Source organism: Sycon ciliatum, chromosome 12, assembly GCF_964019385.1.
Source record: "Sycon ciliatum chromosome 12, ocSycCili1.1, whole genome shotgun sequence".
Taxonomy (NCBI): domain Eukaryota; kingdom Metazoa; phylum Porifera; class Calcarea; order Leucosolenida; family Sycettidae; genus Sycon; species Sycon ciliatum.
In genome coordinates, this window is record NC_088654.1 from 9,880,861 (window position 1) to 9,896,695 (window position 15,835).

The following is a 15,835-nucleotide window of genomic DNA, read 5'->3' on the forward strand; positions in this document are numbered from 1 at the left end:
TAACGAGGCCCAGCACAATGTTTTGACTGTATACAAACACCCTTGTTCACCCTTCAGTGTATGTCAGTGTACTGACTCTTCCACTTTGGCCAACGGGTTGGTGTTCTTCCGCTTTGGTGTGCAACGTTCTCGCTTTGCTCCAGGAATGATGTAAATGAACCATACTCAATCCCCTCATTGCCGTGCAAACAAAGAAAGGTGATCATGTCCCTGGTGCTGCATGGAGGCAACAAACCAATGGTCAAGCTTCTGGATTGAAAGAAAGAAATTTGACAACACTTTGTGGTGATGTGGTAATGCAAGATGTCAATAAGGCCATAAGCAATAGGCAAACGTGAATTGCTTCACTTTCTGACTCTGCTTTGGACAAAAGAAATGAGGAAATTTTCAACACGAAAAGGAAATTCATGCAAAGGATACCAAACGGAAACGAGGACAGAAAGAAAACAGTCAATGTGAGAGATAAACTGGCAAATTGATGGAGAATCTCAAAAAATAGTAGACCAATTATGGGTGCAGTCATGTAGCTGATCGACGCCATTTGAATGCTCCGTGAGTCTGCTATCGATTTCCCAACCAATCGTCCAGTGTTCCAGACCTTGAATGTTTACTACCTTGCCATTCACTGTTTACCAGCTAGAGTTGACGATTGACCGGAAAGAAGATAATAGAACATGACAAGCACAGATGAACATAAACACACCCACCCACTCAAGCACACACAAAATAGGGACACACATTCGACAGGCACAGTAGTAGCAAAAAGTAACTTGGAACTTGACAAAGCCCATTTGGCCACCCATTTTATAAATCATTGCTTCTTATGATCTCACCCAGCCTTCAGGTTAAGTGTCTATCGTTCAAGCCAAAAAAGGTCCAGTGTGAGACCAACCCCACCAATCCTCATCTTTCCATAAAAATTACAAAGCCAAAAAATTAAGTAGAGAGGGAACTTCCCCTACTAGAAATGGTGGTTGGGAAATTGCAGCAACAACCTCGAGTACTTTGACCCCTCATCAAATTTATTCTGGGTCCGTGGTTCTGCGTATACCTTTTGAAAACAAGAAGGCTGTTTAAACCACATTTACTCCAGTTATCTCCAGAATGAGATCAACAACCTGGATATATTCTCTGCAAGTCATGTACTTAGTATTTGAGCCCCACATTGGACGCCAATGTTGCAACTTGGAGTGCGTTCTTAAACAGATCTCGGAAAGGTTCGATATTTGGAAACATTAGGAAAAACCCTTTCTGAAGTTTAGGAGGCTCTCCAAAGTTTTCCAGGCTAGCTGAACTTCAAAGGTGGTTGGAACTTGGAGATTCCCGTTTTTGAGAGTCGGCGCTTGCGAACTACTGCAAACAGGCCCCGGCGGATAATGCTCGAGAATTTGATGAATTCTGCTTTTCAATATGCTCGCATTTTGCTCCAAAATAGCACTGATACTGCTTGAATTCTGCTTCGGAAAATAGAAATAGTGGTACATTTATAGATAACTAATTTAAGGTTGCAGATTGATCACAGCATGCATGTATTTTGCATCCCATAAGTCATGTTCTACGAAACAGAAAAATACAAGAATCACAGAATTCTCATTACTGAGCAGTCAAAGCCGCGGAATCGCAAGGTGTACACAAATCATGGACAAGTCACCCTCAGCATGGGTGGGAGGAACATTACAGTTACAAGTAGTATTAAGAGAGCATGTTTGAGAATACCAAAGTATGTGTGCAAGTGGATCTCTCCGATTTCGCTCAACATTTGCAGGTAGGTTCCCTTTGGGGTGTGGATCGATTGTGCAAAGCCCTTGAAAAAGTTTCTGAAGGGAACCTAGAAATTTGCATACCCCTCAAAAATGGCCGAAGTATCACATTATTTATGGGTCTAGAAACGAGTCACGCCACAGCGTATCCGAACAAGCTATGAACAAAACTCCATCAAGCCAACATTGCCTCACCTTAGAAGAGTTCCTGGAGCAGTACCGCTTAGCCACGCCAGGATCCCAGAAGACGAGGTCCTTCACCCCCTGACGCCACAAATGATCGTCTTGAAAATAGCCAATTTACAAGAGCTGGCAAAACAGCCAGCTACGTCCTCAATTGGCCAGAACTATACACCGGCAGATAGTAGAACACCTCTTCTAGCGCTGAGGACATGTCCCCCATCTTCCTTTTGGGGTTTTCTTGAAATAAACGTTTTTGAATTTTTCCACTCGACCACGCTGAAATACGGCCAAAGTCATACCTGCGCCGGAAAGCTCGCCCCTCCGCGACGTCTCCTCAGCAATTTCTACTCCAACACTACTCCCAAGGCCGCAGAACAAAGTGTATTGTTGACTCTGACAAGGAAAAGCAGCGGTGATCACTTGTCACTCCAAACGACAAGCTTCTCCTTGCGCCACCAATAATTTGTTGTGCGACTGTTGATGCAAAAGTGACTGAAGTCCTGAGCGCAGTTTTTGAATTTTACTACAAGATACACAGTGAGATCGCGTGCTCTGTGACGTAGAATGACGCTTCCTGGATCACGACACGCGGCCATCGATCGCGAACTTGTCTGGAACGCTAGTCGGAACAGACCATGATGGCAGAGGTAAGATGAGCTTCATTTCCTGCTTGATCTGCTGAGTACCCCCACAAACTGTCCTAGAACTTCAACGTACTAGAAGTGTTGCAATGGCAGCAAGCCGTTGAAATATGCCCCTCGTACAGCATGGAGAGTTATTCATCTTTCACACTTACCTCCTGCAATCCCGAACATAGTCCAACAGAAAAAGTCCCTTGTTTTCATGTCAATGCTCGACGAAAGCTGCTAGCTCGGTCGCTTTGTGTTGACTGGCACGCGAGCATCACTGGCTGCACGCACTTGTCACGTGAACTGCATGACAGATTTCTTACGTCATAAAGAATGTGATTTCATCATCATTTCACTGGTCTTCGACCTACATGGTCAGGGAAAGTCCCGGTTCGTAGGCCTACAACACGGTCAGCGTGTTCTTGAGCGCAGTAACAACACAGGTGTGATCACTTCCAGACCAACGGGCGACCAAGGCGAGTAACAAGCGCACTTGACGAAGGGGACTCTGAAATCTCGTGAGCCGTGATCCACGCGACTTGGCATTCTTGCGTCACAAGGCACGTGATTTCACCGTGCCTCTTGTAGTAAAATTCAAAAACTGCGCTCAGGACTTCAGTCACTTTTGCATCAACAGTCGCACAAAAAATTATTGGTGGCGCAAGGAGAAGCTTGTCGTTTGGAGTGACAAGTGATCACCGCTGCTTTTCCTTGTCAGAGTCAACAATACACTTTGTTCTGCGGCCTTGGGAGTAGTGTTGGAGTAGAAATTGCTGAGGAGACGTCGCGGAGGGGCGAGCTTTCCTGCGCAGGTATGACTTTGGCCGTATTTCAGCATGGTCGAGTGGAAAAATTCAAAAACGTTTATTTCAAGAAAACCCCAAAAGGAAGATGGGGGACATGTCCTCAGCGCTAGAAGAGGTGTTCTACTATCTGCCGGTGTATAGTTCTGGCCAATTGAGGACGTAGCTGGCTGTTTTGCCAGCGCTTGTAAATTGGCTATTTTCAAGGCGATCATTTGTGGCGTCAGGGGGTGATGGACCTCGTCTTTTGGGATCCTGGCGTGGCTAAGCGGTACTGCTCCAGGAACTCTTCTAAGGTGAGGCAATGTTGGCTTGATGGAGTTTTGTTCATAGCTTGTTCGAATACGCTGTGGCGTGACTCGTTTCTAGACCCATAAATAATGTGATATTTCGGCCATTTTGAGGGGTATGCAAATTTCTAGGTTCCCTTCAGAAACTTTTTCAAGGGCTTTGCACAATCGATCCACACCCCAAAGGGAACCTACCTGCAAATTTTGAGCGAAATCGGAGAGATCCACTTGCACACATACTTTGGTATTCTCAGACATGCTCTCTTAAATAACACAAGTTACACAACACACAATGGGCTTCAGAACTAAGAAAAACTTGCATTTTATACACATGCCCAGGGCGGTTCCAGGGGGGTTCGGGGGGTTCGGGGGAGGGGGGGGGGGTCGAACGTACCCCCCTGATTTTTTCCGACCATAGTTCGGGTGTGACCACTAACTCATGCTCATGCATGCGAAGTGCACACCCCATGCTATGGCCCAGTCGGCCCAGGCCAAAGCGGTCTGCTAGCTATGCACCTTGGTAGATCTACATGACGTTGTACATTGTTGTCTTGTATGTAGAAAAGTAAAGTACTAGTAGATCTGCACTGAATGTACAGCTATGCGTTCGCTTTGGAGAAAGAGGTGCATGCATTTGTTGAGCTGCTGTGGAAACTAAGTTCGAAAGTAAGTTTCAAATACTAGTTTCTGAATAGTGGCCGTGCACTGCTGTATTGTCGTCGTGGTTCGTGCTTTTTGAGCTGTCTTAGAGTTCTTCGAAGCGTCTAAAAGATGCAGCTGCCATTGAATTTTAGTTACACTCCAAAGAAAAGTGTAGCCAGTAGTGTCGAAGGTAAAACAAAGAGAGAAACTTTGCAAATCACCTTCAAGTTCAACGTCCCATCCAATAATCAAAATTTCTCCGAACTGGGGATAATTATGACTGAGACACAAAAGATGCAGGAAACCTGCCTTACGGAACCTACTATACAGTGGAGTCAACGTCGGGCGGCTCGGAGTACAATGTTACGGACAATTATTACAGACGAGCTGCTAGAGAAAGTATCAATCAGCTATTCTGTGGCAAAGAAATTGAAATTTTCTTCGTTGTGCTGTGTGTCTTCAACAATGTTATAGCTGCAGAGTGTTGAAAATAGGGGTACTAAAGTTACTTTTTTAATTAGTGCTCTACCGATAACGCGAACGTTTGAACATGTTATACAAATGTGTATGTCATCATTACGTCATTGTGGGTAGGGTGGGACAAAATTGAACCCCCCTTGGACAAATCCTGGATCCGCCCCTGCATGATGCCAGACTCCAGGCTGATAACCCGATGGAATTAGCTTTGGTCGTAGTACCTAGCACTAGCAGTCATGTTCCCTGCCTGCAAGTTTCTCCAAGGCAACATGGCATTTGTTGAAATGCAAGAGCAGGGTTGCTTCCAGATGATCAGTCGCCAGGCTTGTCAGCCTGGAACTTGTTGCTGACTGCATCTGTTTGTCGTGATAAATCTAATATTGACATTGTACTTGGTCAGTATAGGAAATAAAACCTCGCAAAGGACCTCAGCTTTGCCTCGGTCTTTTACTTCGCTTTTATTTCCGATATTGACCTCGTACTCAGTCAATATTAGATATGTAGTGCGATGCAACTAGCAAGAAAAACTCAATCATTCTCGGGCCAATTTTTCAAAATTTAAATTTCAAAGCATTTTGGCACCATATCGAATCGGGGTTCAGAATACCAGTTTCGTCGCCTCAAACAGAAGCCTGTACTTTCATCTTGTGTATTTTGCTGATAAATCTTCCCCGACATGTTCTGATGCTATGGGAACTACTGACATGATTACATGAAGTAACAGATGAAGGTTGGAAGCATTTTATTTTCATCCATGCAAAACTGTCTCTTTCTTAGGGAACGCCTTCTTTGGGCTACTTCGAGTGGCCATAACCCCTCCAAAGTGGCCAATTACATACCTAAATATATTAATTTTCTCATTCTGGAGATCCCTAGCATTGGAAAAAATGTGTCAAACTCGTGAATTTTCGAAAAAAAGTATTTCGGCATGAGCTACCCTTCAAGAACATGCAGGGCTGTAACCTCGGCTTCCCGGAACTGGAGCAAGCTTGCTTGCTTCGCCCAGAGAATTCGCAAAGCTTTGAAGAGCGGCATTGGCCTCATACATATTAGTTCCCTGCTTGTTGAACATCGTCGGGAAATGGACCACTGCAGGCTGCACACATGCCTTGGCTTGACGCGAAATTTACCCTCTCAGTGCCACGGGCGACTTTAATCGCCCAGAATGAGTATGTGAGTGCAAATAAATTTGTCTCTCCGCAAGGAAGACTATTTTCGCTGCTTTTTCTCTTCACAGCTGTCTGCCTGACCATGATATCTTTCCAGAGAGCCATCGTTTGTAAAGATCCGTGGATATACAGCTGAGCCATGAAAAAGTTGAGTTCAGTTCGACCCCCTTGGCACTGAAAGGGTTAACTGAGCTTCGGTGGTATTGCCATTAGCAAGCTCCATTGCAGTCGCAAGTGTTTGCGGGTTACTGTTTAACAGCCCAGCTTCCCATACTCCAAGAGGTGAGAATATGCTTCCACCACCAACTTTCCGTCCCCTTCCAGAAGGTAGGTCTTCTACACAAGTGTTTTGCCAAAATCTACGGTGATGGCTAGCTGCACCTCTAGCTGCTTCGTCTGGTCTGAATCATTCAGGACTTCGACAAGCTTGGCACAGATGATCGGGGAGCTACTCAGGTGGCGGAGAAATGGCTCCACACCCTTGAACCGGTGGTGCATTTGTGATAAAACTTCCCACCATCTCCACCATCATGTACATGAGTAGGATCGGATGCTCTCCCCAGTTTGCTCCCTCAATGCCATTCGACATGACTTGCCTGCAAAGCTGCTGACTCGTCAGGCTCTTGGGGAAGACTTCAACACAAACCAGACGCTTACAGATGTCATAGTTTTCGGCAACAAATCTCACCAGGATGACCGGCATTTCGCCCTTGTAGGTGAGCCTCCCAAGTTGGGTGGTCGTTGTTTCGCATTTTCGAAGTGACCTGTGGCCGTCCTGTGCTGTGGTCCTTCGTCATTCGTCATCATCTTGTCATAGCTAACATTCTTAGTTCGCTGTGATGTTTAGCTTGTTTTCATCTAGAGTGCGCTCATCTTTTCCATTCTTACGTTGCTTCATTACTTAGAACTTTCTAAGTTGGAAGTCGGTTCGTTTGCTCATTCCAAACGTATTGCAGCTAAGAATCAGGCCGTTGAATGTCAGTATCACATCAGTCAGTTTTTTTCGCTAAGGGAGCATCTCATACTTCCTCCGCGTCATTAAAATTGTCGCTTCGCACATCGCAATATTTGTGACTTGGCTCGTCTTAGTCGGACTGTCGAAATCGCTGTTTTCTGTGTTCGAACACTGGTGTGACCCTTCCTGCGCAATGTCTACTTGTCACTGAAGCCGTGGTGGTCTCGAACTTTGTCGGAGCTCTCTTCTGCACCAAGTAAATTCATCGCGCTCCGCACTATTCCGCCCCAGAGCGCATTTCGTTTTCTGGAGTTCGTGTCGTCCCACATCGTTCGCGTGGGCATTTGTCAAGACTGCAAGCTCGGGTATAAGAATCCTGGTATCTCTCCTGAATACGAACTGCTGAAGTTGGCGATGGCAAGAACAAAGTGGTCTCAAAATCCTAAAATGCGCTACTTGTGGCGCATGTTGCTGCGAAGGTAGCAGGTCTGAAAGCACCAACAAAATCAGCGAAGCGCTTGCCAAAGAAAGAAGGTGCGGAACTGCTTACCCTGTCCCGCTGGAAGGTCGTTACAGTGTACTTGAAAAATGCTAGCTTGCCTTTATCGCCTGGCACCTGGAGGCATGGATCGCCTGAAAACGAAGTTTCTTGACCTGAATTTGAACGAGCGTCTTGTTCAGCGTATTGTTGAGTGCTGAAGGGTCTCCCTCAAACTATGATGGAGACGCCGACCTTAGCTGCAAGTGCAACGAAGCGGGGGGTCACAAACTAAATCTTGGCCCGTCGACGATGCTCTGACTCAATTTCTAGCTGATTTATTTGCCCCTCGAGTGGACAAATTAGTTTTCGAAAAATTGCTCTGGGAAGCGACAATTTTAATGACGCGGAGGAAGTAAGTTCGCATTTTTTTCTAAACGAAACGCATTTCGAAGCGGGGGTAGGGGGTAACGCCCTTTTCGAATAGAAAAATGACAGTTCGCACATTTCCTGGATGTGTACATACTGTGCATGCAGTGCATGTGCTAGATCGCTTCAGCAAAATGAGCGTGTTTAGGTGTAGAGCAATGTGCCTGTGTTTGAAGATCAGCCTTGCCCTGCATGCATACTGGGAACTCAGAGCTGTCAAGTGTCACATCAGCATCATCAAACTGTGTACCTGGCCAGCTTTTACAGAACACAGTCAGTGGTTGTGGAGGAACTCTGTTTATGTGCGTGTACATGTCATTTCTTGTACTCAGTACTTATGTAACGTGCGTCGGCGAGGCTAGGAGGCTACTACCCACAGTCAGTCGACTAACATATCAGAACTTACTCCGGCACGGCCTGGAGGTTATCTTATATCAAAGTGAAAGTGAACTTGCTCTCTCTCTGATCTCTATCGGATCTCTCCGATCTCCTCAGCTCATGGCAGAGAAAACACAGCAGCTTTTATAGGCAAGCAAAGTATGTATAGCAAAGCAGGCGGCGGTAGGAAAGTAAGGTTAGTAAGCCATTGCAGTGATTACGAAATCATCCTTCTAGTACAAGTTCTAGAATAGTGGAGAAGGCAAACCTAGATCATCATTGCTATACACGTAGATGAAGTGAGCATTGCGTAACATTAACATAATGACTAAGCGAGGTATTCTAGAAGGTGAGATATCTATATTATGCAATTTAGTCAGCAACATTACTCATAGGGCATATGACGTGGAAGGTCTGGAATAGTCCGGAACAACATGACATACATGTACATGAGTCATGACTGTACCAACTAGTAACTAAAAGGAAGTGATACTAGAAGTGATGACAGCAGCATGCATGGAAGATCTATGATCTTCTAGAAGCGCGGTACTCCTGATGTAATCAAGTTATGTGTGAGCTATGAGGTACATGATGTAGGACTTGTCCGAAAGTAGTAACAAGAGTAATTATAAGAGTCATGCAAAATACATGTACTAGTCATGTGTAAACTGTAAAGCAGGGATACTACACTTAGAATTAGATGCAGAAAGTCTTAGCGCGCATTTTCAGTGTAGATCTAATACATGTACATGTACTGTGCATGTCCATGCCATGCATGTCCATGCACATGTATGCCATGGTATGTACATGAATGCCATTCACTTTGACATACCATGGCATTCATGTACATACCATGGCATACATGTGCATGGACATGCATGGCATGGACATGCACAGTACATGTACATGTATTAGATCTACACTGAAAATGCGCGATAAGACTTTCAAATAGAGGGGGGAGGTAGAGGGGTAAAGTCTATTCGAAATGCGTTACGTTTACAAAAAAAGTGCGAACTTATGAGATGCTCCCTAAAGTGTTTCACATTTTGACTCACCATTATCCTGCTTATAATCGTTAGGTAATCACGCTGCAGTGTTTGGCATGCTGGTGTCTGCAACAGTGCCTGGTATTCGAGCTTGAGAAGGCGCTTTTTTTGGCATAGTAACAATATAATTATGTCGTAAATGGTTCCAGGCCTGGTCCTTGAAAAATTCCACTCTTACAGCTTTAGGAAACTTCACTTCTCAACTCCAAACTCCAAAAACGGTCCCTTCACTGCTTTTCAAAGTCAAATTTACAATACACCAATTTTCGGGGCTGGCCCGTCATCAGGGCAATGAACACCTTGTTTCAATTATGTGCTAGAACTTTCCTTCATTACTGTGTGGTTCGTCACGCGAAATTACGCATCTATGAGCAACATTCACAGGGTGCTGGGAGAGTATGCGCGTACTCGAGTCTCATCCTGAGCACGTTTTTTCTTCTTTTTTTCAGTTCCAGTATAGCTGTATAATAATAATAATTGCAAAGCCGTCCTCGATTGTTGTGTTCGTTGTTCAATCGAAGTGGACATTCAATCAAGAAGGCACAGGACGTAAGTGCCTCATTGGAGTTTCTCTTGGTATAGGACAGCCACATAGAGACACTTTGCGATTTTCTGAATATAAAATACCGTACGCACGATGCAGAGTTCAATTTGTGCGATATCAAAATAGTTTGTGATCAACCACATCTAGCAGAATGGGATTCAAAGACAAGCTCTCCAACGGTTAGGCTGCCGACATGACTGGACAAATGATCTCTGGCTTCACCAAACGCCAGAAGTCGGAAGCCATGTCCTTGCCGCGACATCCATCTCCAAAAAGAATTCCATCTTCGTCTATAAAGACTTGAAATACTCAATATTGAACCGAGCTTCGCCGTCTCATGCTTTCTCACATCGAATCATTTGTTGCTGTATCAGTTGCAAGGCAAATCCCCACCACTACTTCAACAGGGTTTCGCTTCAAAGCATGCCTGAAACAAGCCATATCGAGGTGAAATTCGAAATTTCAATGGTGGAAGGTATGCAACGAAATAGTGGTTGCAACCTCTCGCGATGATTTGGTAGGAATGGGTTGGCTCCCCACACAGGAGCTCGTGCTTTCCGCCGACTTGACTTGACACACGAGAAGTCCATCGAACCTTCGACTCGGCAAACCTGCAAGAAAGCACCACTCCCTTCTCAATACATAATGTTTCGGGGAATTCACTGGACAGAGAATTCCCCAAAACACTGTGTAATGAGCAGGGAGTGGTGCTTTCTTGCAGGTTTGCCGAGTGGACGGTTCGATGGACTTCTAGTGTGCTCTGGATGGCAGTCGTCAGTCAGGAAAGTGTCAAGTCAAGTTGGCGGAATAGCGCTAGCTCCAGTGTGGGAAGGCATACTACGAAGAGAATTTCAAAATGTATGGTTGGCCGCGCCATCGTTCAACCTACATCATTCAAGCGCTGCAGGATAGTTCTGACCTACATGCTAGGCATGGAACCAGAGGGTTTGATGTCATAGCTGGCACACAAAGCTACACACACAGCACATTCGTGTGCACAGATACAAAATTAGTGGACGTCGTCATCTTCTTTCCGCTAGTCTAAAATATATTATGACATGCTATTTCGCCTCAATTGGCAACATTTGTGGCATATTTTCTATACATGGTGGTGATTTTTCCTGATGACAGCAACGAGGGAACATTTGAAGCGACAGAGCTTTAAAGCTCAGGGCCCTACACTATGCTTGTTTGCATAGGTCTTCATGAATGTTATTCGATCTAATCTGATGAAAACATTTTTGCATTACAATGATGCACATGCAGCCAATCAGTTTTAATACGACGACTCTCAAGGCAGCAGGACCTCTCTTCGCCCACTTTTTACTCTCTGTGCAGGCACTCCTGCCGATGGCGTTTACTCAGAGCTTCAACACTGTCACTCTAGCTGTTATTTTGCTCTTCCTTATAGTCCTCTGTTCAACATCTCATCATTCTATTTATACAACAAGAGCGCCTATTAAAACACTGCAATCTACTCGATCCTGACATTCCCGGCCCATTAGCAGCACATCCAAAAACATTCGAACGATCATGCGACGGCCCTATGCCTACAGACCGCAGTCACCGCACACCGAACAAGTTGGGGCATGATCACGTCTTCTCTCCTGTCGACTAGAGTTCAGTGGTCTCTTGCTACCGATGCATCGTTTCACGAAGTCGGCGAGTCTCCAAACGATGGGATACTAGCTCCATTGTGTATTTTTGTCGGCTTAGCCTTTCGCAGGCACGGCAACTCTCGAGGCGGCATCTTCTATTCTCTGTGTAGGCACTTCTGCTGGCGCCTTCTGCTCTGAGACATGCCCGGCCCATTAGCAGCACATCCAAAAAGCGATAATGCAATAATACGACACAGGCTCCAAACTTGATGACCTAGGCAAAAAAAGCATAGCGATGTTATAATTTTTCAGTTCTTCAACTTTTTTAAGAGATAACATGGGATTCGAACGCGCACTATCACCCTACATTCATTCGCCCTATACACTTTGCATCCATACGTATTCTTCCAATTGGGTTCAAATTATGATCTTGCACTTGAAAGCCCTATTCGAATAACGTGGCCAGCTCTCTTTGATGGCACGGTACGGAACATGTTCATGGATAGTGCCCGGCATACCGACGTCGGGACATCGTAAGGTACAAACAAATAAACGGAGCAATTCGCATTACGTTACATAATGCATACGGGATGCGTCCTTGATGGCACAGAACGGGACATGTACGGTATAGCACCAGCCATGGCACAAACAGACAAACAAACAAACAAAATTAAAGATGTGTGGACCCTGGCTAGCGCAAGACGTTGCTGAAGTAAAGTCTTTAGCATAGCTACGGGTATTAAAGCTGAGTGGTACGGGTATTAAAGCTGAGTGGCCAGGTACAAATATACAAGCGGAATTAAAGCTGTGTGGACCCTGGCTAGGGGCAGACGTTACTCAAGAGACATCTTTTGCATGGCTATGGGAATATTGTGGGTTCAGGTCTGTGAACGTCTGCATTCATATTTTTCTTATCCTTGTTGTAGTTTCTCTCTTCTCGTCATCTTATCCCTATTGAAAATATGAGTAATGCCATTCCACCTACCGTTTTAGTACGATACTTATATGATATACGGAAAACCCCACAAAATTGATTTGACTACAGCACCATTCCCAGCATAAACTCTCCACACAACAGTTGAAAATCAGCAGTCCGAGTACGCATATCAGACGGAGCAGGTTAGCACCTTTGCAACACACTTACTTGAGTAACAAAGGATAAGATTGTGTGGATCTGTCCAATCTTTAATTTCATGTTTATAGTAATCGCCTGGTATATACTCGGGGGGGTTATGACGATTTTGAGACACGTGATTAGCGTAGAAATTGCGGTAATTGTTTGACCACCAGATTTTTTGACCCCATATTCCGAGTTTGTTAGTCCATTTATAAGTCCAACTATCACCACCAAAAACTTGGTGATAGATGCTATAGATATGTCGTTGAAACGGTATGACACAGTCTCTGTTGGACTCAGGCGTGACAGGCGGGAAACCCATTCCAAGGTCTCGGCAAGTCCTTGCAACCTTTAACCAACCAGATCTCTCCGAGAACGCATCCCTTATATAATGCAGGCTGCCCCTTGCGCAAACTTGATGGCCTGTAAACAGAGAATGAGAGAGAGAGAAATTTTGATGCACCATTATTGTATTTAAATAACCGACGAGGAGACAGCAGTCATAAAAGAGCAACGAATACAACTAATTGTGCACTCATATCCGTGTATAGGATAATTGTGTTTTGCTCCCTACGTGGGAGCTCTCTCTTTGCCTACCGACGTGAATTCTTACTTGACTGACTCACGGCTGCCATCAAGAGTACATGAGAAGTCCATCGAACTGTCTACTTGGTTAACCTGAAAACACCACTCCCTGCTCCATACACAGTGTTTCGGGTAATTCACCCTTTATCAGTTGAGCTTGAGTAGGCTGAGGAAGATTGTACCTGAAGAGCACCACTTATATAGTGCTCTTCAGGCAAAAAAAACTCACCAGGGATACAAACTTTCAGAGATGCTTCGTTTCCGGCGCGACTAACACCTGGTGAACACCAGATGTCGCCGTGAGTGAGTGTGGATCGTGGAGATGCTGACCAAACGCTGAGCACTGTTGGCCATTCACAACGCTGTTGCCTCCTGTGGGAGAACTGGAGCTATCTAGTCTCTCTATCACCCCTCTCCACCCAACACAACACACCAGCGCAAACGGCAGTCTCTTGGTGGAAATGTATGAATCACGAAAAATGCAAGTAGGAAAAGGAGATAGAACAAGAAAAGAACAACAAGAACACAAAATCACCAGCACTTTGGCCAGGAAAAGACACGTCTAAAACATGGCGTCCATCATGGCGGCAGAGCAACCGATAGAGGCCAGTCATGCCTGAAGCTGCTAATCCAGCGACAGCCATCACGGCCACCATCGAATGCAGAAAATAGATCTGAAAACGAAGTCGAGCAACCGCAACTCGAACGAAGCAAAGAAAACAACAAGACCAGCTACGCGACTACGCGCAGCAAGCAAAGGCTTAAGCGATGACATTATTAGTCACGCGTGAACACAGAATCTAGCATGCGCATGCAGCCTTGCAGGCGCTGGCGAAATAAATAATGAAGTCAAGACACAAATAAATTACACAACGAGCGATCGTTGCAGGAAAACCGTTACAATTCAAATATACTACTTCAAGGAAAGATGAGAAGTGAAACGACTAGCACTAGAAGAAATAGAATAGAATATAGAACAAGGACAACGGAAGCGGACTACGGATGAAGCTACAATGAGGTAAGAGGCATGACACACTGATGACAGATGTCACCACAACAAATACATAATCGTAATGTTTGTCTACACACACATTGTATCGTCACACTACACACATTGTCATATTGTCACACTCCAAACAATATAATTCACAAGCCTGCACTTGGGACAACAATGTGAAGAAGAGGTTCAACCCCTTCTCCATAGTGTGAAGTTATGCAATGAATTCTGGTTCATTTACTTTTCGCTGAAATGACGCTGTGCGTAACGGCGAGTTGCTAAATAGTACCTTTTTCATTTGATTCTACTCAGACTTCTTAACCCTTTGAGGCCCATAGTACGGATATATCCATACCAGCGTACAGTGAATACTTTTCAAAGCGCAACCTGGCGTAAGTCGGCTGTCCCTTCACTAAATCGGACAATCGAAAGGTCTATCGACATTAGAATAGGCTCAGCTATCGGCTCGGGAAAAAAACCCCGAAGGCGATCCAAGGTCGGAGAGCGGAGTTATGAGACTCGAACTAATTTCGCTCAGCAGAGTTGACTCTGGCGCTTGCATTTTGAACTCGTTTTTTGGGGTTTTCCCAGACTCGCGGGGCACACAGCCACAGGTAGTTCATGTCATCGCAAAGGCATGTTTCTCAGCTCTCATGTAAAAAATCTGAGCGATTTGCGATACATTTCGTTCAAATGGCACAGAATTTGAGTTGGGCGCTCGCAATGCTGGCTTTGGAGCGCCGAATCACGCTGCGGTGCAGGTTCTGTGGATTTAATGATGGATTACTGGATATCGCTGTATTCCTCTGGCCAAGAGCTTTCCAGAAAGCCCAAAATCACCAAAATCGGCCACATTACGACTAGGTTAGTACCTGGGCTCGCGTATGCAATGCATTCCTTGAAATAATTGTGGGCCCCAAAGGGTTAATTAACCTCTTCACAATAATCTTTTTTATCTTATTATTTTCCTGCTTTTAAAAATTGCAGCAGATTCATGGCCAGCAATCGAGGACATCTGAGAGTTGTAATTTTTGTACTCCTCCAAGGTGTGATTTTTGGCGTGCTGGGCCAAGCAAAAGGAAGCCATCTGCAAAAAAACTGCAGAAAATGGTTGTTTTTGATCCTTTGGTGTAATCTTTGTTTCTAATCGAAGCTAGTTGCTGTTTGGAGCAGAAACGCTGAAATTGACTATTTTCTGCGTGTACTCATACATGTACTCATGTACTCAGGCATGCAGTCTCACTCGTATTTTAGCTCTTTTTCTGGAATGGATGCTGCTCTGCGCCCCTTGGTGAACCTTTCCTGCACTCGTGGAGCAGCTGAAAAGGACCACTGGTATGTCTGGTTCCTGGTTTGAAAGTGGAGAGTCGACTTTTGTGCCTTGAAAAAGGAGTAGAGAGCGATAAAGGTACGTCTGTTGCATATTTTTGAGTGCTCCTCGTACATTTTTGATCGTGATAGAAATTTTCAGACCAAAGTCAGACCAAAGTCAGCGCGATGATGGCAGTACAGTTTTCTTGTGGATTTTTTAGTTGTTTCATCTCGTATCTATGTCAGTATTGTGATGGCGAAGTGGAGAGGGTAATTTTCTTCTTCTAGGCTTTGTTCGGCCGACTTTGCTTCGTCCTCGTTGAAAAGTGATCCTGAAAAAAAGGTCGATTCGCAAAATTATGGTGATTTTCAATGTACGTAGTGACATGCGATTGCTGGCTATGTGTACACGTATTGTACCATAAAGTCCGGAGCAAACGCCCA

General features: G+C 44.9%; 1 protein-coding gene across 1 annotated transcript in view; it reads right to left on the bottom strand.

The window, feature by feature from the left end:
- Positions 1–246: 246 nt before the first annotated feature.
- LOC135828591 (uncharacterized) overlaps positions 247–15,835 on the bottom strand; it is a 76,927-nt gene continuing 61,338 nt past the window's right edge. Inside the window, exons 6-7 of the mRNA XM_065341023.1 lie at positions 12,526–12,921; positions 247–636 (exon numbers count right to left, since the gene is read on the bottom strand). Coding sequence (XP_065197095.1) covers positions 623–636; positions 12,526–12,921 — 410 coding nt within the window. The 3' untranslated portion in view covers positions 247–622. The remainder of the gene's footprint in view (positions 637–12,525; positions 12,922–15,835) is intronic.